Source organism: Falco cherrug, chromosome 8, assembly GCF_023634085.1.
Source record: "Falco cherrug isolate bFalChe1 chromosome 8, bFalChe1.pri, whole genome shotgun sequence".
Classification (NCBI taxonomy): Eukaryota; Metazoa; Chordata; class Aves; order Falconiformes; family Falconidae; genus Falco; species Falco cherrug.
The window spans coordinates 7,957,895-7,970,509 of record NC_073704.1 but is presented as its reverse complement, the minus strand read 5'-3'; the positions used below and the strand labels follow the sequence as shown (position 1 = coordinate 7,970,509).

Sequence of the window (12,615 nt, the reverse complement as noted above, 5' to 3'; positions counted from 1 at the left end):
ATGAACTTGCTAACAGTGCTTTTGGGGGCCTAACGCTGCTGAACATTCAGAGAGCACAGTGTACTTACATGCAAACTAGGATGGTAGGTCAGCACACCGTTGTCGCACAATGTCACATATTTCTTCTTCCACTCTTTATTCAACGACTTGCCACTTCGCTTTAGCAGCATACCCTATTAGAGGAAAAAAGGAGAAAAGATTAAACTCTCTTTTGCCAGTGCATCATTATTTAAGACACAGAAAAAGATAAATATAATTGCCAATGGTTTTAGTTATGCTATCTCCTGCCAGTTACTCATTTTCCCCTGCTTCTCTCATGATGCACGTTTTCTCCATAGGCAGCTTCAGCGTTTGCAATTTCGGAGGAAAAGCTCTGAGCGTGGCTTTCATAAAGCAAGTCATGTAAACAGAAAAGACTATCAGGACTGGCTTTGTCCAACAGGTAGAGAAAACCCTTTTGCACTGAACTCCATGCCTCAGGAAGGCACGTTTTAATGTGACACAGAATAAGGTTACCCATATGCACTCCCAGCTGACAAAGACATCACGCTCCGTGCGTTTCCTGTCCCTCTAAAAGAGATAGTGAACCCCAGGTTGAGCGAGGATTCTACTGTGTGACTTGTGCTCCCTTCAGTGTGCTCCTGGGGATTCCCTTTTGCCCAGGCTCAGCCTCTTCACGAGCCGGGAAAAGCACACACTGACGTTCTCATTCCCTTCACAATAAGGTGACATCGCAGTGGAAATCCTCCTAGCTATTCATTCCAGCAAAACAGACCCCAATTTGAGGCAAGAGCAACAAAATGGAAACAGGGCAAATACAAAGTTTTTCCCATAAATTCTGGATAATTTAATGAAAGAGGTGTGATCAGAGAGCAAAGGAGGTGGGCAAGGTGAGTCACCTTTCCACAAATCGTATTCAACCTAAACATCAGCGATGAATGCTAACAAGCAACAGTTGAGATAAAAAGTCATCATTGTGTTCAAATGGACAAGGACTACTACTGCGGATTAACCTGTTCTAAGCTTAAAAATAGAAAGTCACTTAGAAAAGCAAAATAGAACATGCTGTAGCACGCTGAAGTGGTAAATCAAGCCATGCTTTAGAAATACACTTCCCTAGGAAATTTTTATTTCCGAAACGAAGTCAGAAGGCAGTTCCTAATAAATTCGTACAGTACTTTGGTTATTGAAAGTCTTCCTGAAATGTCCCGGTGGAGGCACTACGTGTAGCACCTACCACAGGGACTCACTAGTTCCACAGGTCAAGTTCCAACAGAAGTGGACACTTACATTCATTTCATTAAATCATAACCAGGAAGCAAAACTTCAGTTTTCTAATCCCCATGAGTTCTTCCATTTTCATTTTCCATGAAAGTGACAAACGTGGGAAAACAGAGCACAGAAAGACGTACTATCAAGCATGGTGCTTCCAGCTCCCACAGAGCTGTATTTGTTGAAGTGGGTTACAACTGTGAGAGGAAGTTATGCTACCTGTTTTCCCATTAATTCCCGTTCACGCACCTTTATAAAGCGATCTCTCTGCAGCCCCAACCCCAAAGCCACGAGAGGACAAGGGGCAGTTTGCAGAACAAGTCCCTCCAGAGCCAGGCAAATTCCAGATGTCACAACTTCCAGCTGACGTCCCTCGCCACAACCCGTATGAGCTAATGGCTCTCTCCTTCTGCAGGCTCCAAGGTGATCCCAAGTTCACAACTGCCTGTTCCTGGCCACACACTTTGAATAAAACTTCAGAGAAAACCCCTTCACAACTCAAAGCAATCTATGGATGGGACCTTAAAGAAAAGCTTGTGTTGGGTGACTGAATTACACAGTGGTACAAACTCCGAACTTTCTGACTGTCTGGGGGTCAGATTTCTTTTTTTGTGTGTGTGCCGTTCCTTGCTACGACTCAAACTTTTACAAGAGCGAACAGGGTTTCTGAAACGCTTTCTTACAAAAGGTTCTGTGAGCGCGAGTCACACATCCCAATTATCGTCTTCTAGTGGTTAGAGACGTTGTTTTCTTCTATTAAAAAATGAAAGCTTATTTCTGCCTTTGACTTGTATGTTTGTCTATAGTAGGTGATCTGTCGCTTCACCTTTCCAATCTTTCATACCTCACCTGCAGCACGTTTGCTCCTGCTTAGGGGGACCCAATTCTAGTTATTGCTGTGCTGTGGGGATCAAAAATTACCGTTTCCCTGCACGGGTTTGTTCTCCAGACCTTTTAATGGGGAAAAAGCTGTAAGGATCACAATGGTGATTCCCCCTCCCCCAACCCCCTTGCTTTTTTTTTTTTTTTTTGAGGTTTTAAAGAAAGTAAAATCCATGTATTTCGCACCTTTTTAACTATCCCTTTGCTATACAGAAAACATGTCATTACTCAATTAATGCCAATTATAAACTCAGTAAGCCGTAAAAGTCTACCACTTTTGTGAATTTTAATATATAGAAGTATTGCTACTATCTAGGTGTGAATTATGAAATTCTAGTTTTGGATCTAAGTGAAGAAAGTTACGCAAAATGAGGTTTCACCTTGCTTTTAAAGTGGAATTCTGTGCTTTCATGTAAAAACAACCCCACAATACCTCAACATAAACACGGATGATGCACCTATTAGTGCCTTACTAACAAACTAGACTTCCCATTCAATTTTCTTTAGGCACTACCTTGGCAAAAAAAATACATTTTTTCTAATTATGTGAGGATTAAAAATATCTTCTAGTACCTGCAGAGGAAACTGCTCTGAATACAAGGAGCTAACTTAAAGCATTACGAAGCAGACAAGCCCATATAAACCACACTTTTTTTTCCTCAAGGCCAGAGACCACCACTTTGTCTGTGGTAATTTTATAGAACGGTCTGGAGAAATGCTCTTAATACCAGAGTTCAAACCAGTAATAAATGCCCTTAACTAAACATTAACTAAACTTATTTTAAAAAAAAATAAAATGGCCCTGATCTGACAAGAAACATTACTTAAAGAAACAAGAAAAAGCCCTTCACTGCAGTCACGTTACGTCTACATTTAAGTCACATCAGATACTCTGCTGAGGAAGTGAGATACACGGGCTGCTGCTGACCTTTGGTACCTCCGAGACAATTTGGAGGTAGCTTGGGCGCGTCTCCAGTCACAGCCAAACAGGGCCCTGCGCATACACAGCACATCAGAAAAATCACATTTAGTCTCCAAGTAAATCTAAGTCTCTAAGTAAACCACCTCCTACTTCAAAACACTGATTTCTCTCTCTCTCTTTTTTTTTTTTTTTTTGTTTTGGTTGTTTGTTTGGGTTTTTTTTTTGTCACAATAACCTCTGCCTCAAATTACTATTGATCAGATAAACATTAACTTTCCTAGTTTATACGAAATCTTCAATTTGTTACAGCCTTCCATCTACAACTTTAGCCCTGCAGTCTGGTGTAGCTGATCCAAAGCCTCCAGATTCAACACTAAGAATGTAACACCTCCGATTTCCTCACAAACTGAGAAGCATTTCACACTTCAAATTAAATTTTTTACCACTTTCCTTCGAAAATGGCAATTCTGCATCTAGCACAGGAACGCTTCTCCTACCAGACTCTGCTGGCTTGTACTTTTAATGAGCCACAGGAAAAAGACTTCAACCGGAGTGCACGAACTTCACTTCTTGGGTTTTGCTCCAGGAACTGCGTCACCGTACAAAGCAAACAGAGGAACCGTCTGTACGTACTGCAAGCTCTTTATTAGTAATGTGTATGCTACGTCTAGTCCCAGGAGGTCATTGCAAGCCAAAAGCAATGTTAAGTGTACAAGCTTTAAATAACTTACAAAGTTAATGTAATGAATGTAAGTGTTATCTGAAATCCATCACTCAGTGGCTTGCTGTAGCCTCAAGCTGTGATAAAACACCACTCATAAATTTATATTAAAACTCTGTTCAATAGCAATTATTTACCAACAAAGATTTATTGATTGCATTTGCTGTTAGAGACTGGGGCCCTAACTGAGTCAATCAGCTTACGCTGTTGAGCTTCAGGGCACCAGGAGAAGTTAGACTGCCATCAGGCTCCGCATCCCGATCATTACCATGAGAGCAGGAGCAGCTAATGAAAAGCCGCCAGTGTAGGATTGATTGGACTTCAGGTAAAAAAAAAAAGAAAACCACCCAACACTCGTCAAGGGACCACTATGCACAACATACACAGTTCATCTGAATACGCAGTAAGCGGCTAAATCTTGCTGCTCCAGATTACCTTCCCATGAGTTACAAACCTTGCTTGCTTAAACAACAAATGAAGACAAATGGTGAAACAATTACAAGGCTTTTTTAAAGGAAATATTTCAGGTTTTAAGCAGCAAATGATCAGCATTTAAAAAAGTGACCTCTTGATGTTCTTGAATACTGCATCGAAGATGCTGGTAGGTGAGCCGCCCTCATTCTTCAGACAGGCCAGACAGATGGTAGAACAGACTTACAAACTTCCCACAAATAAGTGTCACCAAAACGCACACACTGATCATCAAGAGATGTCTACAGCCACTGCCTGGCCCACAGATTTAACACAGCGCGTGGAACAACATAGTTTGCATGCCCTGTTGTGCTCCATTTTAATTTTCTCACTGTCCCATGTATTTTTGGATTTTCCAGGGGCTATCAGATACAAAGCGTTTCACAAACAGGGCAATACCAGTGATTGCAGATTAACTGACCACACTTCTTAACTGCTTTTGCTCTAACTGTAGCACTTCAGGTTTTTTCTTAGTTTTTGTTTGGGTTTTTTTTTCTTCGTTTGGTTTAATTATTTGGTACATTTGACTTTTCTTGGCATGCCAAGTAAAAACGTTAGAGCCCTCAAAGTCAGCATAGCCAAGGCTGGACCTTCTGGAAAAGGAAAAATGGTACTTTTCTTTCTATTTTCTTTCAGAAGTTTACAGCACTGCCACAGCTGACGTACTGGCATCACACAAGCTTCCCCCCTATTCACCCCCCACCCTCAATACTGTTACCCTGGCACTGTTTTGACAGAATGAAATATGTAATCTTGCACTTAATCATTAACAGCATAAATTCTTAATTTTCTTTAGTTCTCACAACTATGATTAGCAGCTAGCAGTGCGATGATTTTTCTGCAACTCTCATTTGCATCCTGTTCACAAAAGAAAAACTTGTGCTTGCCAGAAACATCCACCTTCAAATAACTGCAAAAGCAACCATTCATATTCAAGATCACAAACTAACTGTTACATACAAATTTTGGTCAATAAAACATCCGCTTCCTTGAAACCTATTAGCACAGTGAACAAACACCGGTAAATCCCGCAGGTTTGCATGACTAGCCAACTCTAGGTAGGGCAGTCTGGCCAGCAGCACTGGGACTAGTCTAGCTTGTCCTAATAACAAGCAAGAGATTAATTCTTAACTGATATTTTTTGCTTCTGGAATATTTAACTGTAACAGGTTTCTAGTCTTAAAGTCCATTCTTCCAGATACGGCAGGCACCAGCTCAAACTGTTTCCCTACAAACAATGCCTGCTTGCTATAGGAAGCTTATGGTAGTCACTGCGCTCTCTTCAACAATTAATTTGAGCAGACACCGGAGAATGCAACTAATCCTCCCAGGAATAAAATGCTGAAGATGCCCAATGTATTTGGAATCCTTCCATACAAACCTGTTTTCTTCATTTCCCAAACTAAAGCCTTTTTTTCCAGGAATTTAAGGGAATGCTGCTTGGTCTTTTGGTCAATCAGCTATGAAGCTGTTTAAGTTTTACAGTTGGAAACCTGTAGTAAACAGCTCTTACAGGGCACAACTGGGGACGACCTGAACCACCAAGCAAAGGCTACAAGAAAGTGGAGTGCCTCTAAAGAGATCTGAAACCGGGACACCTCAAATGTCCTCAGACTTCAGTATCCAACAATAACGTTGCAAAAAAACCCCTGAAGGACCCCATATATTCTTACTGCAGCCACAGACATGAGACACCCCCCCCCCCCTTCCTTAAAAAGTGGCACTACAGCAGCAACAGAGTTTTGCTACAGATTCAAAGACGCTTCTCCATTGAAGAAACTACGCAAATTTATGTTATATACCAGCTTTATGAGACAATGCAATTGGAACACTGAACCCAATTCTCTTCTAACGCTCCCTAAACCAAATAAAATTCAGCGCTGCAGGTAATCCCACCACACACAGCCACCTAATGCTGAGGCTGACCAGCCACTGTTTCCATCTGGAGACAAAGAGAGGATCTAAGATCTGACTTGGAGCAAAAGATAACAGCTTAGCTGAAACTTGAAGGACAATCAACCTGCAACCCATTATTTTCCAAGCTCTCTGCACACAAGCTAGTAAAAAACCATCAGATTTACAAAAAACCCCAACAACCCAGTGCTGGTTAAACAAGTCTTCCAGTTCGTTGTAGCACCCAGCAATGAAGGTTGCCACCTCCAAGGAAGAAAGGCTACCAAATCCCTGCAAGGAACCTCAGCACTAAAGACATGGTAAATGGGAAGAACAAACTTAGTGCTCACTGTTGCTGCATTTTTATTTTTAATATGGTTCCAACCGTTCGGCCTCCGGATTTTGACCATTTCTGCCAACTGTGGGTAGTATAAAAGTTCCTCTGATACGCAGCAAATAATTTTAGGGGAAAATTTCACAACTCCCCAGCTTACAGCTGCAGGTTTTTTTTAAAAGGTATGCCATGTACATCCAACATTGCATGGACAAGGATTCCTCAAAGATATTGCTGAGCATAGGAACCTACTAACAAGCACAATGTGGTCGAGAAGAGGCAACTGCACCGCAACTGGGGAGTAGAGAGCAGCAAGCCAACATCACCTGGCACGTTCACCTTCACCCACCTAACGGTCAACTTTCTTAAAGGGCAAAAATATGATCATGCAAGAGCAGTCATCCTGGTGCCCGAAGAAGGATCTGAATGGAAAGCTAAAGACCCAGCCCTGCTGCAGTATCCAGACGGAGCAATAAACACATCGCTCTGGTACAGCATCCCAAGTTCAAAGCTGCAGCCATCTGCACAACAGCCAGGATAATACTCTGGATCCCCAAAACAGGCACATCAAAAGGCAACGTGGTACCCACAGCTGAAGGCCAGAGACACTCAGCAAAGTAGGAGACTTCTTGAGTTCTCCTTCAATTGACAGCTTTGTGAAAGGGGCGCTCTTCTGTTAGCCCTAGTTTATGATTATTTCTAAAATTAGACTTCATAAAATCAATAGCACGTTGCATACTCTACAGTTACCTATATGTCCTTTCTACAGAGTTTAATATTGAAGTGTGTTACAAAATGCAATTACGTATTTAAAAGGACAGCACATCTCTCGCTCTAAACCCAGTCTACCACTCTGAATGAGGCACAGCACCCAGCAAGTCACAATATTTTTCTGCCTTACAGTAGCTTCTGCTCGGTTGCCTTCCGAGGTTTGTTCCACTTACCCTGGACTGTTAAAAAAATATAAAATCATCACAGTCCTTAATAATCTCAAGTAGTTGGTTTATTAACCCCTTGGCATTGGCAGTTGTGGTTTCCCTGACACCATCGTCAGTGCTAATGTGAAATGCACTGCGATGCAAATCATTATCTTAGTGTCAGAGAAACCAGACGGCTGATGCCAAGGGGTCTAAGTCAGCAGCAGAGGAGCCGGCAGCGATCGGCTCCGTTTGAACTCTTACCTCTTGCTGCGGCTCCAGCATCATGCCCTGCGCTTTAACTATGCCGGCCACAAACGAAGTTAGCATCCACGCCAATCAGCTTGGTGAAACACTTGCTACTTAGACTAAAATTAAAAGGAAAAACAAGGTTGGGAACCTGGTTCGGTGCAAGCAAACATGACGCCGTGGCATGGTTTATTTGGAAAAGGCTCTAAGAGTGGAAACATCCACGGCAGTGGAAGTGGCAGTAGGGTCAGGCATGAAAAAAGTAACAAAATGTTTATTTCCCTTAAGAAACAAACTAGGCATTGTGTGTGGGGTGCGATATAAAAATAGGAATCATCATGTAGACATCACTACTTCTGCGTAGACATTACAGCTTTTGTTACAGTAGTGCTCCGTTCCCTGAAATTCTCTTTATCATATTTTATATAAGGAAGGGATTTGGGGGTGGGGGGGGTGGGTGTTCATGGGAGAAAAGCCATGAAAAGCTTAAAACCCAATTTTAACTTTCTTTCCTGATACTATAGTGTTTCCATAGAAACATCAGGAAGACCACTTAAGAGCAGCTTTTTTTTTTTTTTTTTTTTTTTTGTAGCCATGTTTGGCACCATACCCCTCCCCCGGACAACCTATTATTTCACAAATGGATGCTTTTTGCAGCTTGTTCTGTGCAGGCTCCGATGAAGGGGGGAAAGAAAAAGAATACTGGATCTTTAACCAGTTCCCTTGTGGCCCCCTCCCTTTTTTGTTGGTAATATTTCTGTCATTCTGCCAGGGTGTATGGTACAAAGGGTTACACTTTAATTGAGCTGTCAGCATCTCCAACAATCCTATAAAACTCCGATTATGCATGGCGGGGTTAGTGACACACTTGTTATTGTGGATGCCCTATTTGCTAAACCCGAGCCCCCCCCTCACAGGTCACATAACCCACGCGACCTTCCTGTCATTAGCCGCGTCTATTCCTACCTCACTGCTGTGAAAATCACACAAGCGAAGGCTTCAAAGCCCTTGCCAGGACTGAATTCGACCAGGAGCTAATCACCCACAAATCCAGCTCAAATGGCAATAATTGGCTAAACTGCTCACCTCTCCAGAGCTCAGCAGTAATTTGGGATAATAAAGAAAAGAATTATTCAGCTAACTGCCCTGAAATGTATGCTTTGTGACCGACACACTTCACATTTTAATAATGATGGACACAAAATCCAATTTAATACAGCATCTACTGAATAACAAAACCAAGAACACTATCAGGAAAAAAAAAAGTGTGCGTGTTCCTTTTTTTAAAAAAATAAAATACTGTGTTCCGTATTATTGTGCAGAAAGGATTCACACTTCATGTTGTGAAATTTTGGGACTAAAAAGGTCTTCATGAACAACCCTCAGAAACTCTGCACCATAATGGGATTTTAAATTTTTTTTATTATTATTTTTTAATCAAAAGGAGTGTCCTGCATTAAGAAATAATTCTGCTGAACAGTTGTATCGCTGGTCCTTAAACTTTTGTATGTGTAAGACAAGAAATATCTTTTTTTATTCTTCTATGGTAGAAGGGTGCCTTCTTTGTTATTCTGGTTAACAGTATTTCCCAACTGCCTCATCTTTCTTTACTTCTACATCTTGTCCTCTGGCCGCAGGATCGTCAGCATCAATCACCCCACTACATATTCTCGCTGGATAGGTAGCAACAATCCCTGAACCGCTTCGCGATGTGACCAGCCTCACAGGACACACCAAACTGGTTGAACACTGCAAAGATGCTCCAGCACTCTTCCTTCCACCCACCCCCTTCCCTTTCCTCAGATCTCTCCTAAGACCAAGAACAAATAAATAAATAAATACATAAATAAATACCTGTGTGTAGGCACACACACATACAGAAGCAGTAATTGCATGCCCTGACTTGTCCTACTGTTTATATACCCGAGATGTCCTATTCACTCACAGGAATAGAAATGAAGATGACAATCCTTCAGAGATGCAGTTAACGTATGTTGGGCAACTAGTACCCTCTCATCATTATAGCAGAAAAAATAATAAGGAACCTAATTAGAAAACATTCCTACAGTCCCTTTAACCGACTCACCTTACCTGCTAAGTGAAATTGTACATATTGAATTAGCATCTTCCAGACACAGAGCTGCTTCAGCTACTGAAACATCACAAAACGTACCCATAACTCTCAAATTCAGCGAGTGAAAGGACCGTGCGCACCAGGCACGTTATCTGGCTGGCCTGGCACCAAGTGCTACACACAGATGGATTTTGAGGGAAGACGTGTCCATGTCCCTGCATGCCAACTGCCCAAAAGTTCCACAGTCAAGAAGCAGCAGTCGTGATCTCTCTCTGAACCAAGCACAAGTGCTATGTCTGTCTCAAGAAATGTGTTTAGAAATGCTTTATACCTCACCAAAGGCATTCACATACCTGCAGCTCTGCAAGTTAACAGAAGGTGATGTTAACGGGCTAAAAAGGGTTACCCATTACAATGGCTGACTCAAACATGAAAGAACTGGGTTTAAACTAGATACTGTTCCCTGAAGTTCATAAAATCATGTTTCGTATTCTTTAAAAAAGCTGCAGAAAATGAGAAAGCCCATTTCGTCATAACCATATTTCTTGTATTACGCGATCGTTACAACAAGGATTGCTTTGGAAAGGACATTTTAACATAGTTGTAACAAACATACACTTTGTTTTCCTTAGAACAGACTCTCTGGTACAGTATTTTATGTTTTGCGAAGCGACAAAAACTGTAGACACTACCCTACTCCATGCCAAGATGGTGTCCAAGCTGGTTACACAGAGGCCACATGCTGTTCCAAGAGGACAGGAGGAAGAGCAAAGCCACCATCTTGTGACACCTGGGATGTAATGTACACTCTGAAGACCAGAGCCCATCCTGGGCATGACGAACTGCCAACTACAGCCTACATCTGAGCCAACGCGCTGAAGGGCTTGTGCTCTCCATTTCACCTTAAACGTGACGAAAACATCGAGATAAATGTAGAACATGCCCAGACACAAACAGGCAACGGTATAAAGTGACACTTATGACCACATCCCTTCGCTACTTGCCTGACATCTGAGTAGACACCGAGCTAAACAGACTGTTTATAAACCTGATGATTTATCTACCAGGGACAGCAGAGAGGCATCTTTTTAAATAATCCTTTTCAGTAAACACACATTTGTCTTTTTTTTTTTCCTCTTGCAAGCAAATTGTGCTGATCAATCTACCTGTACTTCATCATCTGAAATCAAAATCATTCTGGCTTCAGTTTGAAATATATAAAAATACGTAGCTAATTCACCCAAAAATCTTCTAGCACTGGTCAAGGACTTGACTCACACTATTGGGTGCTTTGAAAGAAGAAATGCATTTGACTGGCTATAAAATTTCCCACAACAAAACCAGACGTAGACTACCTTAGATGACTTCTGCTGATCGGCAGACAGAAAACAAGGGTCTGTGGGTTTTCACCTTTCATCAAAGACCAACTCAACATCTCGTCGAGAGGAAAAGAACCTCCCCAGTTCCAGCAGCAACCCACAGCACCAGCAAGGTCAGAGGAGGAGGAGGATGGCACCTCTCTTCAGCACAAACTTGTTTTCAACGTTGCTGAAACCTCTTCACTTGCTTAACCTATACTATATATTTGAAGATTCCACAAGGTACCTCCACATTATTATTAGGATTCCTGAAATAATAACCAGAGACAACCCAAAATTTATTTAGTATTCCTCCAAACAGTACTTCCGAGAAAAAAAAGGCTAGTTTTGTTTTGTCTGGGCCTGCTTTGCCTTATATACAGCGTACACTCCTCCTCTCCCCCACTTACTAAGCTTAGCATTAATCAGTGCAACTGCAAAATAAAGGATTCTGCATGTTGTGTCAGCAAATTAAAAATTGTTATATTGTTTTAATGTTAAAATCACTCCAGAAACAATACTTCCTATGTAGTATATTTCATGGCTCATTTGCTTCAACAGATATTAAGCTTCAGTCAACAATTAACTACTGACACCTTTTTTCTTTTATTTTTTAAACCAAGAAGATTTAGCAGAAAAGCTAAGGCGCGACTAGGATTTAATAGACGGATGCTAATTCAATGTCACCAGTTTATTTTCTTTCTATAAAGTATCCATTCTTGAGAACGATAGGGTCACTTAATCTACATTTCAGCTGAATAGAAATTCAGATTTGAGCCACGCAGCACGCATTTTAGTCAAAAAATTGCTGTAAGTGCATCAGTTTAAAAGACCATTTAAACTGTTAATTGTTTTTCACTTACCATATAAATAATTCCCAAACATAACCATTTAAGCGAACGTTTAAATGGTGTTTCGTATACAGCGCTCGCTCTATTTATACCGATAGGAAAATAGCGCATCGGAAGATATTAGCATGTGGTGCCATTTGTTGGTTTTCTGCAACGAACCCATCGGCGCTCCCTTACGCTTCAGCCTGGGTTTACCCACAGTTTCACGGTGCTGCTGCTTCAAAGCCTGGACACGAGACGAACCATCTCACTTCCTACTTTGTGAATCAAAAGACATTTTGATCACTGTAAGAGCAAAAATAAGGTGTCAACGGAAACGTCATCCTACCTCTCTACCCACTCCCAAGCACGTGCCAGCATGTAAACCCAACCCATCACACAGATGTAAACCCAAGTTGTACTTTGCATTTCACAAGGCATTTCCACCTAGGATCAGGAAGCAGATGACACATTTTTGGATCACCGGCTCACACCCAAACGATGTCAGGAAAAGGCACGTTACACGACGCTATCTAGGGCAGTCTGGCCCACAAAGCCAGAGGAGTACAATTAACAGAAGATGCTGTAATGAAGGTGGCAGTGACTAAATTCTCTTGGAAATGTCTGCCCCTAGAAATAGCTGGTGTACAAGGCAGCGGCAAAGTGCGATGCTCCCTAAAAAGTACCCCATT

At 41.7% G+C, this 12,615-nt stretch overlaps 1 protein-coding gene across 14 annotated transcripts in view; it reads right to left on the bottom strand.

Annotated features, from left to right (window-relative positions):
- The window catches only part of AGAP1 (ArfGAP with GTPase domain, ankyrin repeat and PH domain 1), a 382,691-nt gene that overhangs the window by 140,264 nt on the left and 229,812 nt on the right, over positions 1-12,615 (bottom strand). For all 14 annotated transcript variants that reach the window (XM_055719301.1, XM_055719302.1, XM_055719303.1 and 11 more), the window contains one exon: positions 69-173. In XM_055719301.1, coding sequence (XP_055575276.1) covers positions 69-173 — 105 coding nt within the window. The remainder of the gene's footprint in view (positions 1-68; positions 174-12,615) is intronic.